General features: G+C 42.5%; 1 protein-coding gene and 1 long non-coding RNA gene across 4 annotated transcripts in view; one reads left to right on the top strand and one right to left on the bottom strand.

Annotated features, from left to right (window-relative positions):
- Positions 1-18,127, bottom strand: part of LOC139959186 (partitioning defective 3 homolog) — a 54,250-nt gene that overhangs the window by 16,063 nt on the left and 20,060 nt on the right. For all 3 annotated transcript variants that reach the window (XM_071956789.1, XM_071956788.1, XM_071956790.1), the window contains exons 3-8: positions 17,244-17,348; positions 9,229-9,433; positions 6,620-6,726; positions 4,618-4,755; positions 817-962; positions 221-346 (exon numbers count right to left, since the gene is read on the bottom strand). In XM_071956789.1, coding sequence (XP_071812890.1) covers positions 221-346; positions 817-962; positions 4,618-4,755; positions 6,620-6,726; positions 9,229-9,433; positions 17,244-17,348 — 827 coding nt within the window. The remainder of the gene's footprint in view (positions 1-220; positions 347-816; positions 963-4,617; positions 4,756-6,619; positions 6,727-9,228; positions 9,434-17,243; positions 17,349-18,127) is intronic.
- Positions 9,451-15,675, top strand: LOC139959189 (uncharacterized). The gene is made up of 2 exons (XR_011789978.1): positions 9,451-14,224; positions 14,258-15,675. It is a non-coding gene; the product is annotated as an uncharacterized lncRNA (long non-coding RNA).

The following is an 18,127-nucleotide window of genomic DNA, read 5'->3' as shown; positions in this document are numbered from 1 at the left end:
AGGGACCGTTAAGATCTAAGGCTTGAGCACCCAACTGGTCTACCCTGCAACATTGGTTCTCTAAGACCCTTTGCCCCAACCCCTTTGTCTCCTAGCAGGAAATTACCCAAGAACCTGATGCTCCACAGAGTCACTGTAAACTAAATTTCCTTCTTCTTGTTCTACTCTGTTGAAACAATTGTTCCAGCAAACCGAACTGAAAGAAAAAATCTCTGTTTACCTGTCAAAAGTTTCCTGAGTAATGTTGGTGTTATTAATAGCAAGGATATGATCCCCGAGCTGAAGCCTCTTATCACGAGCTGCTCTGCCTCCACTTTCTATCCCGTGCACCACCAAGCCGTAACCGCTGCAGACAGACAAGATGTATAGAGATGCATAACAACATGTCTCTATTGCTTAGAGGTTTTCAATCTGTGTGACTAATTTCTGGTTTGGTTGGAATTATGCAGTTAACACCCAACACACCATAGTTGTAGAAGTTTCAAGTAGGAAGGAATAGACACAATATCAAATATGCAGCATTTCTTACTAATGAATCTGTTAGCTTTAATATTGTCCATGGTGTTTTAACATCAGAATGGATACATTGACACACCAAGATGGATAAATAACTTATGTACATCGTCACCTTTTCGTTACACCCTTCCGATCCTGAATTTGATGTTTGATAGACGTGTAACAACCTCGGTAGAGTAACTGAGTGTTAATTATCAAACAAGCCATCGGTAGAGAAACTGAGTGTTAATTATCAAACAAGCTGTCATCATAAACTCATACTGTTGAATATTCATAACTTCATCATCGAGTCACGCTTACCTGCCATCTTCGTTTTCAACCCGAGCTACGATATGGATGCCGAGCGGGGTTCCATCATTGACCATTTTGATCTCAAACTGTTCCTTAGCAGGTGGGGTGACAGCAAGTGGGTTTGAAGCGGTGGGACTAGTGGGATCCTGATTAACCTGAAGTTAACAAGAAGACATGAGCAGTGTATGTGAGTGTATATAAACAGTAAAACTTATCATAGGTAAGGGAGTGCTAAAAGATTTAGGCATTATTAGGTGTTTCTTCTTTGACAAACAATTCAATGCAAGCATCAATGATTCAATGACAAGAAAACTGTCCTCTTGAGATATTTAATCCAGTTCTGATTTGGACTCCTCTTTTGAATTACAGCAGCAATTTTTTCACTTAAAGCTTATTGGTACAACTTCACTATGCATTTGATTATAATACTTTTTTATAATACTGAATGAAACCCAAGACATGTGCAACAGAAACTGTCAAGAACATAAACATACATACATTAATGGTGACTATTTTACCAGATAGTTTCCCATTATCATGCTGCACAAGAGGCTATCTATTAGGGACATCATCTGCACCGAGTGTACAACACATTTCACCCTTGAATTGTCAACCATTAAAGCTACAAAATGACAGCAAATTGTGAGACAACTTGTTGCCAACCTTAGCCTGAAGTGTACATTCCAAAACTTACTGGTTCGGATATTTACAAGTGACTAGCTTACCTGTCTCCTCACAACCCAAGCAGCCCCTTCTACCGTGCCTATAAAGGGCGGGAAAACGAAGCAGTTCGCAGAACTGCTACCCGTATTACAGACACTATGCAATTCTAACGGGACAAAAACCGTTTCTCGAAAACGGCTAGAAAATCCCTCCCTATATCAAAAAAGAGAATATTTATCGGGCTGTGCACGCTTGGTAATACATCAGTATCCAAATTATGGAAAAGACCAAGAACATAGGTTCCAATTCTGTACGAAAATTGCTGTAGGAAATCCTGACAACAAAAAGCACGATGTTGGCACTCAGTGTTAAAAGGTTACCAGTTCATTATAGGCTCGGTAGAAGGGGGTGCTAGGGTTGTGAGGAGACAGGTAAGCAAGGAACAAAGTAAATTTATATCTTTACATGAATATTAAGTATTCACCACATGACATTGAGATATAATTGCTAGATGTTTGTCACACATTTAGCCTCTTCTTCATGCAGTTATCAAAACCTTCTCCTTCAAAGAATATTGCCCTCTTATTGCCTTGTTTTTTATTTTGCATCAACCAATGTGTTCAGCTTGCCCATCCAGTTATCCTGATCAAAGTTGCCCATACGAACCTCACAAATTAAATTACAGATTAACCTCATCGAACCAGAAAAGCATTTTAGCAGATGGCATTTTTTCTAATGACCGAAGAATTGCTTGATTAGCCTTCCACTCCTAACCTGGATTCCACTTAATCAATGATATACACACCTACTGTAGGTGTCATATCTTTAGTCTTCCCCAACGTGGCATAACAATGATGAATGCAGCTTGTAACTAATATGTTACTAACAACCACTAGATAAATTACTTATAGAGTAGAACAATAATGTAGCATGTAACTAATATGACAACCAGACATTGGTGCTAACAACCACTAGATAAAATACCACTAGATAAAATACTTAGAGTAGAAAAATAATGATGGGAAAAAAAACACCAATTTTTACACAGAGTGAAGTTTACATTTTACTAAACAACATTCTTTTTTAATTTTTCATATAGCACACCAGTAAGTTATAGAAACGAAGGGAAAATTAAAGCAACGATTTTTGTCTCCATAATTGATGTGAATTTAGGAATTGGTAAACATTGCACTGACATTGGACAGCACTCAGGTCAGTGAATGACATCACTATGGTGATCATAGGATTGTAGTGCACTGTTCAGTACAGAGCTGTACATGTGACTTTCATGTCCCAAAGTCACATTAAACAAAGTAGAAACTCTTTCATTCACTAGAAGTCTCAGAAAGAAACTTTCCTTGGTTTGTATTTCAATAAATCCATAAGAAAGGTCACACTGAGCACGAGAGATATCCAGCATTTGAATACATGTGAATGGTCAGTCTAACACTAACATATTGCCCTACAGTAGCACGTTTGTTTACATGCTAGCTAGCCTTGTGGTTTCGGCTTCAAGATCCATTCTGCTAGCCCAACTTTACAGTGGTGTGCTTGTGGCAATGTGTGTGCGATACTGTAAGTAATAGGCTACTGACATGTTTTGCGTTGAGCTTACACACATTAAAAGACCATCAAATGTCTCACACAGTGATTTTTATCTCCTCTCTTCCTCTTATTATCCCTTTTCCGGCTAGTTACGGAGCTACAGTTCAATATGTTACATGTATGTTAATTACGGACTTTGTTGCACTACAGTGCAGTACAGTAAACACATCATCATAATGATGTCACAGGTCGATGTGATCATCATAACGCTTTTCGCGAAATGCTCATTAAAAAAAAACTTGACATGATTAAGCCGTATTTTAAAGCATTTTCCAACATCTGCTTGACTTTATTTTTCAGATATGTAAAAAGGAAATCACTAGGAACACTTACGAAAAAAACCTTATAGTTTCTTCAATAATACTTGAATGTCATTATTGTTCAAGTTTAACTTTACAGTGCTTTTAAATGCACTTATTTGAGAAATATCACTGTACTTTAAAACAGATCTATATCAGACTTGATATTCCAGATTTTCAGTTTCTAAAGATGTTTACTTCTCATTATTCATTTCATCTCCAGTCTAAAATACCTTCTTTGGCATTTGGTGTGTTTCTCTAGTAATTCATACAGAGGTTTCAATTATGCAGGATTCTCCTTGAAGGCTCAACTGGCATCAGCTCCTTACTCAAGGCCTTTTTCTTTGGTATAAATAATCCACCAAAGCATGTTTTTTATTGCTCAACAACAAACAAGAGACATTGAAGGATGAAATGAAACACCATCTGTCCTTGACAAAGCTGTAAACATTTTATGCATGACCATCAAAGTCATATCCAACAGTATATAACATACCAGCATTACAGTAACCTTGTGCCTCAGGTGAGACAATCTTCCAGAGAAAACAAAATGAGATACTAATTAAAGATTGTATCTTTCACACGTAAAATAATAGGTATAACAGTTGAACCAGTATGCGAGATGATTGGACAACTGGTTTTACAAGACTGGACAGCTACAAATTGTGGAAGGATGAGGCCAAACAAAATACACATAAAATAATGATGTGTGTTCTTGTTAACTACTGCCATGTTGTACATAATTATATTCGCAGCTCAACAGAAATTTTACGGTATAAAATTCTTATACAGTATTACAACGTAACTGACCTGAACAGACATCTAATGAAAATGTATTTATTTAAAGTCTAAATTTGAAGATATTTACTGTAATAAAACTAATAGCAATGTATTGTATTTCACCCAGGAATAAACTAACAACTTTCCACACTTCATGTTCTACATTGTCAAAATGCAGCTTGTTTTGGAAAAAAAGTCTAAAATGAACGTTAATTTTGAAGATTGGTTAACATGAGACTATTTTTCTTACTGTTTTAGTCAAAACATAATAATCACACTTGGTAAGTGCCTACTAGGTGTCATAAAAATAATCACAACATGTTCTTATTTTTAAAGTATGATATGCCGTTATTCTATACTTATGATGGCCGCTACATGCTGTCATAGTCCATGCCACATAACTAACGATAAAAGTGATTGAGAAACTGTTGACTTTAACGATACAGATCTTCACATGACTTACCATGTCTTCTAATCTTTGCTGAGCCTCGGCCCATTTGAAGACACTAGGATGGGCACTTGAGAGAGACCGGCGAGAAGAATCTCGACTGAATCGATCAAAGGCAGCTAACTCTTCATCACTGTCATGCTTGTTGGCATTCTGTTGGTGAGAGAGACAAACACAGATACAACCATTACAGTCTTTGTACAACTAAAATATGACACAACTGTTGACAAATAGATAGAAGGGAGATGATTACTCCATCTAACTGCCTGTCACGAGATGATGCCAAATGACAGCTATCACAATCACCTACGAGGAGGGACTCAAAGGGTTGAAGAAAAATACTTACAAACAAGATACTCTCAGAATCAATATTGAAAACTATTGTAAATTATAAAATTTATGTCACCAATCGGTCATGGGTTTTGAGGTAAAAAAAAAAAAAAAAAAAAAAATGTAATCAAAGAAAATTTGGATGGATATAAACCCAGAAATTGTGGCTTACATCCAACATTGCTCTCCTTCGTTGAACGGTTTATTTTTTCAATGATAAATGAATGTACAGGACTTGTTCAAATTTATAGGCAGTTTGATCATTCTTTTATGTACGACAGTCTTCATGACATTGGCCTAAGATTTCAAAGGGGAACTGAGGAAGCAAGCCAAACTATCATCTCTTATTTTTATAGAGACACCTGCAATGATCAAGCCCTTCCACCACCTCCACTTTCACTCCACCATCCCGAAGAAAACAACATACTTCATTCGGTTTGTTCAGTCAGAGTGGAATTTATACACACACCCCTCCCCCCTCCCCACCCTCCCCACCCCCCAAAAAAAACCATTAAGGGAAAAAGTTACAAATCCAAAGATTTTTCTTTGTTTTTTTGTCAAAGAAGTCTTCAGGTTTAGTAATTGCATGAAACAATACTTTTCAATCTCATCACAACTTACTGCAGCTCCACCCCACCCACCCCTCCCTCTCCCCTTCCAATCCCTGCAAGCTCTTCCACTATAAAACTAGACTACAATCATGCACTGTATTATTTTATCTGCTGTGTACCTTAGTCTACTGATGTACAGTACAGTACTGTGTTCACAAAGAATAAATCCTCATCTAGGGCTAGTTCAGCATACAGTTTGTGTAACTCTACGCAAAACCATCAATATTGAAAATAGAGACAGAAAAAAAAAACCAGCCATGTTCGGTGGATTCACAACCCAACAACTGTGTTTTAACATAGAGTACAGTATTAATATCACACCACTGCATCACCAACAGGCTTTGACATGCGATAACTGACTTCAGCATTTTTTTTTCCACTTTTTTCATACCTTATTTGTTCAGTACCTGACAACTTTAATTCAACTTGTCCAAAATGTGTCAGTTTGAATTTGTACGTTGAAGCAATTAAAGTCAACGGTGATGTCTTATCTGTGGACTTCAGCTGGTTCCTCAAGTGTAATTTTAATGAAAGGGTGACAGAATTTCACCTTCATAGCTATGCACACATTAAAGGGATACACTATACTGCATAAAGTATCATGAAATATAATGGGAGAGGGACAGGACAAGTAAAGAAAGGGAAGGGATGGTGGGGGGAGGGGGTGGGGGGTGGCTAAGGAGGATATTAATTTGAAACTACTTTATATTGACAGAAAATTCATCAAAGTCAATCAAACAAATTTGTCAAAGCAAGGGACTTTTTATATTTAACAAACAAACAATTATAAGATATCGTTCATTGTTTATTTGAAATACATGAATGTCTTAAATTGAGGTTTATTCAGTTACTTGCGACTAATTACTTGGCACAGAAACAATGACACAACGTTCCTTCCAACACAAACAATGTCTCTAACCCTGCGTTCTTTTCCAGCTTATTATAAATGCAACTAAATAAGTTATTCAGTATCGCTTAGAGGATTCTGTGTAAACATGACCAACATTGCTACACTTCTGTAAACATGTATTGCAGTACACAAAACCATATTGTTGTGGAGGAGGTGTGTAACTTACCTTAAAGGGCAAGGTATTGGCATTTGAGTCCAGTGTGCTGGTGGCCAGAGGTTGTGTGTTGCTTCTGTTTGCTAAAGCACCATTGTGGCGAACCTTGAGTTTGGACTCTGCAAAGAGAAAGAGAAACTGGTAAGGCTTCCTTATGGATTCACACGTTCAGTACAGTAGCTTAATTACAGTCTTCCAAACGAATGCTATTGAGCTTTTCTGTTCGCCCTAGGATGCACTGTACAGTAGCAGGTAATTTTGTGCTGAGGACAGGTTCAAGCTGATCGCACCATTTCTTGAGCACGAAAAGCAAAACTGTACATAAACACAGGTACATGGCAATACTTGAACATCGTGGGAAGTGAAATTTGCCGGTAAATTTTTTTATTTCATGAAGCCAGCTGCCTTCAGATACAGTACAGTTCTGTAATTCACAGAATCAACTGACTCCATATGGAGGAAAAGTGCTTTAACCTTGAGTAAAGTTTGAAAGTTTAAATGATGACTACAGGTATAGGCACAAAATGAGGTTTGATATGATGTAGGTCTATGTAATTAACAATGCTACCAGTCATGGTTCAGTATTTATACACCACTTTTAGCTTTTGAGAACATGAGAAGTGGCTGGACTGACTAAGTATAACAGCCAATTACAGTAGGTCAGTTCCTCAGATGCCACACAAAAACCAACTACTCAAACACACCCCCAATATTGATCCACCCCCTCCCCCTAAGAGGACTCCCTCTTTCCTGTTGACAAGGATTGATTTGCTACTTTTCAGATAACTTGCAGATGGATATCAAATACTTTAAGGAATTGGCAGGAATAAGAGTCACTATACTGAAGAATAAGAAGTAAAGCTGAAGGTTCGCAGAAGGTTTGCATCAAGGCAAGGCCTTCTGGTACAACTTTACAACAACCAAACCATGACCACTCATACCTTGTCACCCCCCCCTCCCCCACCCATCAACCCACCCAAGGGTGAAAAATTCAAGCAGTCACTCCTGTGGCACTACAGGGTACCAAATCTACATCTCCCCTGGGGGACTTCCCATAGGGTGCAGCCACACTTACATCACCCCTGGGGGACTTCCCACAGTGTGCAGCCACATCTACATCACCCCTGGGGAACTTCCCATAGGGTGCAGCCACAAGCTGGGTCATGCAACTTTATTTACTGTACAAGTTTTCTTGCAGTCCCCGATTTATACACCAGTGTGAAGAGAGGCTATGTTGATTACTGTAAGAGTCTTGTTCAAGGACACAACATCAAGATCTGCCCAGCACTTGTCCTCACAACTTCTGCACTGACCATGAAAAGTGACATTTTACTTGTAACAATCTTTCACCTACAGTACATAGACTGGACTAATAATTTTTTACAGGTCAAAACATCACAAGTGTGTTTAAAACATGAATAACAACTTATAGAATATTTGTTTATGTAAGCTGATAAGAACAACCATGAAACAGAATGTTGTGATCCGACAATGATAAGAATTTAAGAATGATGTTCGAAACACTTTTAACATGCAACATTTGGAAGATAATTGTGGATAATGCAAGATTGATTTTGACAGGAAAATAAAACACTATACAGTGACTATCAAAAAGTGATTACAAACAAGAACAGCTCATTTGTGCTTCGAGAAATTACTTACATTCAGTACCACTTATTTTTGCCATTGAACATGTTAAAAGATGTTGAATGATGGATTTAACTTGAAAAGTTAACAGACAAGACTCGTCACAATGTAAGATTAATTCAAGTGAGTTGATGTCCTTGAATTTACCAGAAAGACAAACATTGCCTTGTATTAACACTGAGGTCTGATGAACATTTTTCTTTATTTTCCACCAATACCTTTAACTGGTTTCTAACCTTCTTCCCCTCTCTGCCCACACTTCCCCCTCCTCCCCCCCCCTACAGTACCTCAGTGTCGTTTGAAGTTTTCACCTGCATACAAGTCATTTAGCAACTCCAGGTTTCAATTTTTACGTACAGTTTAATTAAACGGGAAATTTCTGTTGGGCAATAGCTGATCGTCTCAAAGGTATGCCACCAATTTTTTCGCACCACTAAATCAAACTTCCAAGTTCCATACTGACAGCATGATTTATTGTCAAGATTTCCTTCTTTTCAAAAGCACTGTGAATTCGTAGGAGTGCATCTGCCAACAGTCCTGGCACCACCACGGCAAAACAGAAGCTGAACATGTCTTCTGCATATTCTTTATTATGTAAATTATATCTCCACTGTAAGCGAAGATCTTTATTCTTATTGTACCAAAATAAAATGGGATTTTGGAGGAAAAAAATTTGGAGCAAATATTCCAACCCATTACATTCCAGGAGCATTTAAGTCTGAAACAAAAAATTGTGAAGCTTTTGAAGAGAATCAACACATAATTACATCACAGACCACCCACTATGATTCATTTCCGTGGGGGGGGGGAGGAACAAAGATGTGTTTATCTGACAAATATAAGAACAAGGAGTTATTTCTGTCCCTCTTTAAGTTGCCAAGTTGCCTGCCACTGTATAATATTCTACCCAGACATCTGTGCCAAGTATAGCTGCTTCGAATTAAGTCTTGGATAAAACAAACGTTGCGACTTACCAGCTTCTCGACCGGTGATGACTATGTCCAAATCACCATTTTCCTGAGGATAGGTCCCGTTACTGTATATTTTATTGTTACTATTATTGATGTGGTTCATTTCATTCATGTTGATGGGGCTTGGAGTTCCGATTGAGCTCGGTCCATCTGATATCACCAGCTCCTTAGCAACGCCAGTCTCCTCCTCTTCAAAGTGAGCTGTGAGCTGAATGAATGGTAAATAAGATCGAACTTCATGACTTCCAACAACCAAATACTCACCAATATGTCTTTCTACATTAGTTTTGGGGTTAACCCTGATCTTTTCAGTAAAGCTTTCAAATCCCTAACTGACTGCCCATGAATTGTTGCCATGCCCTAATTACAGGAGACACGAGGTTCTGTTTATTAATTGATAATTAATGATGTTGAGTTCTCCATTGTTTCATCCCCCACCACCAGCCTCTCACTATTCTATTCTCCATTGTTTCATCCCCCACTACCAGCCTCTCATTATTCTATTCTCCATTGTTTCAATCCCCCACCACCAGCCTCTCACTATTCTATTCTCCATTGTATCATCCCCCAACACCAGCCTCTCACTATTCTATTCTCCATTGTTTCATCCCCCAACACCAGCCTCTCACTATTCCATTCCCCATTTCCCTTTTCTTTTTTTTGGGACTGACCTGTTCAATAATCTGTCAATTGTATTTTTATTTCTGAGAATGTATGATCTGCCAGACATAATATTAACCGGAGCATGAAAATAATCAAATAAACAAGAGTAGACCACCTTGACATCCCAACGATGAATAACTTTTATAAAAGAGATCTGCCAAATCTCTGATAGATAGATCTGTTTGACAGAGTTACTAAACCTGTCTGTATTTTATGGGAAGAAGACTAAATTTTTTTTTTAAAAACACACATACTGTACCGGAAGTCACGTACAATACTAAAAACACATTAAATGAACATGGTAGACACACTCAATGACATGGAACGGAAGCCTACCCATAAAAGGTTTTTGCAAACATTTGTGACCCTCGAGGAATGTTAACACGAAAAAACTCTTCAAAGGATCGGACCTATACATGCATTCCTGACAAAGCTCACTGAGTAACAGAATTCAATTAAAGATCAATTTCTTGCTTTCTTCTTTTTGTGCCATTCTCTCTCTTTTCTTATTCTTCTATTTCCCTAAAGGTCTGTTGACTGTTGATTCACCTGACTGTACATCAAATGCCAGGATTTCTTAGTAAGAGCTATGAAAATACAGTAGCATTAATAGTTTTCACCTTAAGAAAAATTCCAAAACTTACTGGTTTGGATATTTACGAGTGACGAGCTTACCTGTCTCCTCACAACCTTAGCACCTCATTCTACCGTGCCTATAAAGTCCTGGTAAAATAATAACACTGTGCGCCCTCTATGACCGAACCCCCCCCTCGGTCACTCCTCACTACTCATGAGACCACTCCTTAAAAGTGGCCTCACGGTCACCGAAATAGGGGTGGCCAGAATCCTCTGGCCACCCCCAAGGACTCCTGTCGACTAAACTTCTCAAAGGTGAGCCCTTAACAAAAGGCACTGATGCCTTCCTAGCAGGGAGAGTGTAATCCTCCCCGCCGCAGCGGGTAAGGGGGGGGAACACTCTCCTGAGCCCTGCAGGCGAAACTACCCCTTTTTCCTAACAAGGAGCCTCATCCTGTAAAGGCCCAACACTTGCTAACCCTAAGACAACTTAGGTGAGTACGCCTATGAAAAACACAGGGTGCAACGTTACCCTCACCGATAGACCTGGCCGGTGACTCTTAGTAGTTGTTGGCTCTGTCTATCTGGTGTTGTGCTTGGAGTCGTGAGCCTAGTCGAACGACTGCTCCCCCGTCCGGCTGTGTCCCACCCCCTCGGGGGAGGGAGGCGGGAATGGAGACAGGTAAGCTCGTCACTCGTAAATATCCAAACCAGTAAGTTTTGGAATATTTACTTCGCTCCTCGCTTACCTGTCTCCTCACAACCTTAGCACCGAGTGGCACTGCCCGATGGTGGGAGGCCCGAGGGGTGGGACCAAGTACCAACCGGACCTCGCATCACCGCGCTGCCAAAAGCTGCCTCGGCGTGTAGAGTGTCAGGTAAGTAACAGGCGGCGAACATAGTTGGTGTTTTCCACGCTGCCACCTTGAGGATGTCCTGTATCGGGATACCGGCAGAGAGAGCTGTGGAAGCCGAGGCCCCACTGATGTTGCGATCTCTTGGCCGGGTATCCCCCCATCGTGAACGGGCGGATCATCTCTACTAGCCATCGGGATAGGGTATCCTTGGCGGCTGCTGTTTAAGGTGGTCGTGGCAGGATGAAAAGGGAGGTTGTTTGTCTCAACTTCTCTGTCCTGTTTTAAGTACCACTTCAGTGCCCTGACTGGGCACCAACGCTTGTCCTCAGCCACTGATGAAAGGGTTTTGATTTCCTGAGAGAAAATGTCCCCGGGCAAGAAAGTCAAGGCCCGGTTCTTGGCAATAAGGGACGGGTCTGGAACCGTCCTCGCCCCATGGCCCTCGAATCTGATGTGGTTCTGTTTGGTTGTTAGGGCTTGGAGGTAACTCCTTCACGCTGACGCTACCGCAATGACGAAGAGTGGTTTCTTTGTAAGAGCAGCCAGGGAAGCGTTCCCCGTTGATTCGTACAGCGGCCCTGCCAGGGCATGCAGCACTGCCGAGAGCCCCGCAGAGGGGGCTAACTGTCTGACTCGTGGACAGCGATTAGCCATGCCTTTGGTGAGCTGGTCAATGTCTGGGCTAATGCCCAGCGTGGAGCCGTCTGGAAAACCAGACGTCCCCGTCTGGGGCCTGCGTGTGGGACCTGCGGCCTGGGACCCGGGGTCCGGAGGGAGCCACTAGGATGAGTTTACCCTTGGAGCTGCGAATCTTCCTCAGTATCTGGCTGATCATGCCAAAGGGGGGGGGAAGAATTTAAACCTCTGGTCCGTCTCAAGGCAGGGACCTGGCGCTATGTGGGAGGCTGCAGGTGGGACCGCCTGTTACAAAAGATGGGCAGCCCATTGTTGCCCTTTGTCTTAAGCAGGTCTATCAGAGGTATGCCGAACATGTGGAAAAACCTACCGCCTGTTCCTTGCGAAGGGTTTACTCGTCGGGGTCGAGTTGTCCCCTGGGCAGAGCATCGGTCCTCACACTCTCCTTTCTGGCTTTCAGCTGTGGTGAGGGTCTCCCATGCCAGACGGCACAATCTCTCTGCCCTGGAGTCCTGAGAGCGAGGCGGAAGTACATGAAACCTGGTTATCTTTGCAAATAGAGTGTTGGGGCCGATCCTTTGCCCTGCTGACGCCACTTTGGTGCAGGAAAGTGGTTTCTCTGTATATGCTGCTAAAGAAGTCAAGGACAGTGGCCTGTATGATGACCTTGTTAGCGCCTGCAGTACAGCAGCACTCGCAGCACTGCTTGCAGTACCACAGTACCGCTGATGACCCCTTTAGTTATCAGCCAGTTGCAATCAGAAAACCTCTGAAGAAAAGTAATGCCTTGATGATGTAGACCTAAGCTGTACCCTGTAGGGAGGTTTAATGGAGGTTCTTTCCATGAAAAATAATATTAATAATAATATTGAGGGTTGAACTGCGCCGGCCTATCTATCGATAACGAAGCCAGAGGCGCTAGCAATATTACCCTGGTCAACAATAACCTGTTAAACAGAGAGAAATCCCTCCTGGATGGAAAGACGCAATGGAGATAAAGTGCCTTGCCCAAGGAAACAACAGAATGATCTGGCCAGGACTAAAACCTGCAAGCCTTAGATCACCAGTACACTGCCTACACCACTTGACCACAGTGCTCTCCAAAAATTGAGTACTGAATGGATAGTTTGCTTCATCAGAGTCTTAATCAATGCTACAGCTGCTACGTGGCTTTTACAACTACAGTATATGTATGTATTTGTGTATGTAATTTAGATCATCCTGCAAGTAGGAACTTGTGAAGAAGCCTCATTGGCTTATCAAAGCCGCAAGCTGACCAAAGTCAGTCTCGTACATTCATATTTTAATGTCCATGACTATGAATTGTCAACAGCTCTGTAACTGGACAACATACATTAATCTTGGGGTGACTTGAACCGGGGACCTTTTGATTGGAAGGCACCGGGTTTAACCACTGAGCTAACTAAGCTACAGCCCTACTCACCAGGAACAAACTCCCAACAGGGGCTGTGTAGGGTGGGTTTGTAGAAATTCCACCTCATAAATCCTGGCTGTTTAACGGAGTCCAGGGAGTTACTCAGCAAACACAAAGGTTACTAATTGTTTAGTCTTTTGCTATGATAGCGTTATTAGAGGTGTAAGAAATATGTTACCGAAACCCTTTAGGGGCTATTATTTCAAAACAATTTCCGTTAAGACATTAATATAACATTAGTATAACGTAATATCTCATCGACATCTTATGTCAACGTTTTATCAACACCACATTTAACGTGATAAACACGTATTGAATGTTATGATAACGTACCCGTTACTTCTCAAATCTCTTCCTGTCGAGATGTGTCCATTTCGTAGTGCAGTAAAGGTTTCCAGCTTCCTATTGAAACCACCTAGCGCCTAGGCTAGTCAAGACTAGGCCATCAGGTGCTACGAAATGCAACTCTGCTTAAGATGTCGGAACATCGAACATTGTTCATGAAGCGCATGCTGTATGTTCGGAGCGTGTTAGCGCTTGTAACTTGCTGGGGTTGTATCCTACCCCTTTTTCAACTTACTAACGCGTTTGTCTTGGTAATTCACCAAAGAAATAGGAAGAAAGGCTTATTCCATAGGATCGCTCACGTAGTCGATAGCTCGTTGCAGTAAAAGTTGAGCTTACACGTGTCAAGCCAGGTGGCTGCTTGGCCCCCCCTCCTCTCTTAACAAATGTGCCACGTTGTACCTTCTTTTTTTTTTCTTTTTTTCTGGCAGTTTGCCAAGGATCTGTGAGCGTTATGTTTCCTGGCACTTTGCCAAGTCTCGAGAAAGTTCTCTTCCTAGCAGTTTGCCAAGGTTTTAAGGTAAACGGAATACTGTACGTCATGAGAACCGATTTGAAACCCCTCAGTCTTACGCATTTTAACATGTTCTGGAAGTGGGTTCACCAGTGTTTTAAACGACCGTGTTTTTAAACACAAGTAAGATTTTAACCTAGGCAAATGGCGATGAATTATGATTAGAGAGGAGTATAATTAGCGAGGAGAATATGACCCATGAGTGTCTGCAGGTACTCGATAAATAAACACACAGTTGGGATGTGTAGTGGTAGCGGTGTTTTTCCGCAAATGATTCGAACCTGTCGTCGCCGCTCAAGCTGCTAGTTCCGGGGGGGGGGGACACTCCCCCTAATCTGGGAAGCGGGAGTAACCGTCCTCTGTAACCCCGAAATCTAGGGGTCGACCTCGTCGTCTAGGCCGGACAGGTTGCCCGACGCTCTGCAAACCAGGTCGTCCTTGCCGGGGAACAAATCAGGTTCCATTCTTTGGTCTGGGATTGATCGTGGTGTCGCGGCCGGGCTGGCCATGGGTTGCGATCGCTCCTCGGCACCGATGTCTGTGTTCGGTGTCTGTGGATAAGTATTTCTCCCTTTGCCGTGGGAACCTGGCTCGGGGCTGGTTCTCTTTTCGGATTGGGCGCTTGCCCCTGCTACCCCGTTCTGGGGGCCCGGCATTGGTAATCTCGTCGGTTCCCGGCCTCAGGACCGGCCGCGGCTCCGGTTAGGGGGTCTGCGGGCCGGGCTTCTGCACCTGCTACCCCGTTCTGGGGGCCTAGCAGTTGTTAATCTCGTTGTAAATGTTGTTGTAGTTGTAAATGTTATTGTAAATGTCGCAGTTGTAAATGTTGTTACTCTCGTAGGCTCCCGACTTCGGGACCAGTTTTGGATCCCGTTTGGAGATCTGCGGACCAGGCTTCTGCCCCTGCGCCTCCGTTCTCGTCGGGCCCGGGCCCTCCGGAGCCAATCTCTGAGGACCCAGCAGTCGATTGTATAGCTCTGGTTCCCGGCTCCGGGGGCGGTCTCGGATCTGGAGTGAAACCTCGGTTCTGCCTTCCCTTCGAGTCTCGCCGGACCCGGGGTCTCGCCGGGCCCGGGGCCTCGCCGGACCCAGGCTCCCGGAGCCCGTCTCTGTGTGCGTACCACGCCGGGTACCACCGCGCCGGTACTCCTCGACCCGGACATTCTGTCCTTTCCGGTGGGATTTTTTTTTTTTTTTTTTTTTTCTCGCCGGACCCGGGCTCCCCGGAGCCTGCTATGGGACCGGCTCCGTTTCAGCGACCCCTCGGTCGTACTCTCTCTCTCGGACCCGAGCTCTCCGTGGCCTGTAGCCCGCGCTCCATGGGTCTCTCTTGCTGCGACCCGGACTGAGACGTTGCCTCTAGCCCGGCCGAGCCGTGCCTCTTCTCAAGAGGTCTTTTCTTGGCGGGAGCCTTGCTCCTGCCCTTCCCTCTGGCCGTAATCAACCGGACGTCGCCGGGACCGTTAGGGGTACTCTTTGCTGCGACCCGGACTGAGACGTTGCCTCTAGCCCGGCCGAGCCGTGCCTCTTCTCAAGAGGTCTTTTCTTGGCGGGAGCCTTGCTCCTGCCCTTCCCTCTGGCCGTAATCAACCGGACGTCGCCGGGACCATTAGGGGTACTCTTTCTCTCTCTCTCCACCTCTCCTTCGGCCCTCTCCTGGCCACTTTCCTCCACCTCTCTCACCACTTCTCCCTCCTCCTCTCTCTCTCTCTCTTGTCTCTCCTATATCTTTTTCTGGGGCACCGATGGCCTAAGGAATCAAGTCCAGCCTGCCCTAAAGTTAGCTTCTTAGACTCGTAAGCCACTGGTCTATCTAGTGCCACTGGGCTGGCGAAAATTTTTTTGCAGACCAGGCATGGGTCCCGTCTGGTGTAGGTTCTACACTTAGGACACAAATCGTGTTCGACCCAGGTTCTGCCTGGCCGAAACATCGAAAGGTTAAAAAAAAAACTTCAGCTGGTTACGAGACAAACTAAAACGCTCGAACTAAGGAAAGACTTAACTCTTAAGCTTACGGAAAAAAAACAAACTAACAAGAGAACGGGAGAGAACGGGAGGTACATAACGGTGAGTAGAGGTACGTAGCGTAACCTAGCAACGGCAAAATACGAAAAACGCTACGAAGTGGCCTAACAAAATCAACACAAGCTGAAAAAGAACATGAGAGAGCGAAATATAGAAGAAGAAATCGTGAATAGAAATACAATGTAGACATGCTATGAACATGAAAATACAACGACACGCCTATAGCGTGGGGAAGGGAAATTGGCGGGAAACCTAGGCAGTTCGCGGAACTGCTACCCCCGCAAAAAACCTAAGGGCGGAAACGCACTGGGAATAAAAACAGTCCCCAAAACCCTCCCTTTCAACAAAAAAGGATACTTATCGGGCTGGAAAGGACTGCAATACTCCTAAGAATCCGAGGAAAGAAACTTCCAAAGATCGCTAAAGAAAACCAAGACGAAATCCAAGGGAAATATATCCACAAGAAATTCACGTGAAGACACTTTTAATGGTAGAATGAGTAGTGAGGAGTGACCGAGGGGGGGGTTCGGTCATAGAGGGCGCACAGTGTTATTATTTTACCAGGACTTTATAGGCACGGTAGAATGAGGTGCTAAGGTTGTGAGGAGACAGGTAAGCGAGGAGCGAAGTAAATACACCATTTTGTAAAAGTGTATAAATTATAAATGCTAACATTGGTTATAATGCCAGTTGGTTAGGAGCCATGCGGTCTGGGCTAAAGAGTAAACTAAATATAAGATTTTCACCCGGGAAGTCACCTCACATGATTTGCTGGCACCCACTTGCAATATGGTTCTATTGTAGTCAAATTTGATCTTGTTTTTGACATTGTCACTTATGGCATGATTAATTTTCAAATGGGGTTATGACACACACCCCACCTGGAGGAGATGGGGGGGGGGAAGGGTTTCAGAGCCTGTACTGTATCACTAGGTGTGTGGAACTGTGGATAAGTATGAACACTTACTTTCTCTCTGTCATCAGCAACATCATTGACAAGGTCATCTCCATCCAGAATGCCCCCATCTGACTGACTCTGCAATGAGTGAACTTTGACCCAGTAAAGATCATCCTGTAGGAAAAGTAAATAAATATATTGTCAGTTTGCAGTGGTTATTGGAGTGCATATAAAGTTTGTCATCTGTATAATATGGAGTAAATGACCAGTTCATTCTAGGCACGGTAGAACAAGGGTGCTAAGGTTGTGGGGAGACAGGTAAGCAAGAGTAGAGTAAATATGTATCTCTATGTCTTAGCACTCCAACAAAGAGTGAATGATGATATAAGGCAAGGATCGAGTGATTGATTAGGAAGTCACAAACTAATAACAATCATCAAGAAAACACTTTTGTAAAGTCACTTTTAGAGGTTTTATCTCCATGTCACACCATGAATGAAACCTATTGAGCTGGAAGGTGGTTTTTACAAAAATTCATGTTTAAATTGCATTTAAATTTATGCTACGGCAACCATAACAAACCCTCAGTCCTATAATGTTTGATTCAATGGTGCATTATCAATGTTTTATCATGTTAACTTCACGTTTTCTCACACAAATCAAAAGTAAGACAAGGGCATTGCCATATATAGCTGAATTATACAGACTACAGTACTATATCTTCAGTTCTAAAACATTCAACAAATGTACAGTAACACCTCAACAGGACAATTTATCTGATTTTTTTTAGCTGAACAGGGAGAATGTTAGGGTTAGGGTAACATCTCCCTCATCTGAAGTTGGCAGTACTTTTCATATTTTTTTTTTTTTACACAATTAGAATGACCATTTCATACTGGAAAACTGGATATTTTCTGGATTTCCACTAAGGCAGGAACACACAACCTTCATTG

This window comes from Apostichopus japonicus, chromosome 18 (genome assembly GCF_037975245.1).
Source record: "Apostichopus japonicus isolate 1M-3 chromosome 18, ASM3797524v1, whole genome shotgun sequence".
In the NCBI taxonomy this organism is placed as follows: domain Eukaryota; kingdom Metazoa; phylum Echinodermata; class Holothuroidea; order Aspidochirotida; family Stichopodidae; genus Apostichopus; species Apostichopus japonicus.
Note: the sequence above shows the minus strand (reverse complement) of the source record. Positions and strands in the feature narration are given on the sequence as shown.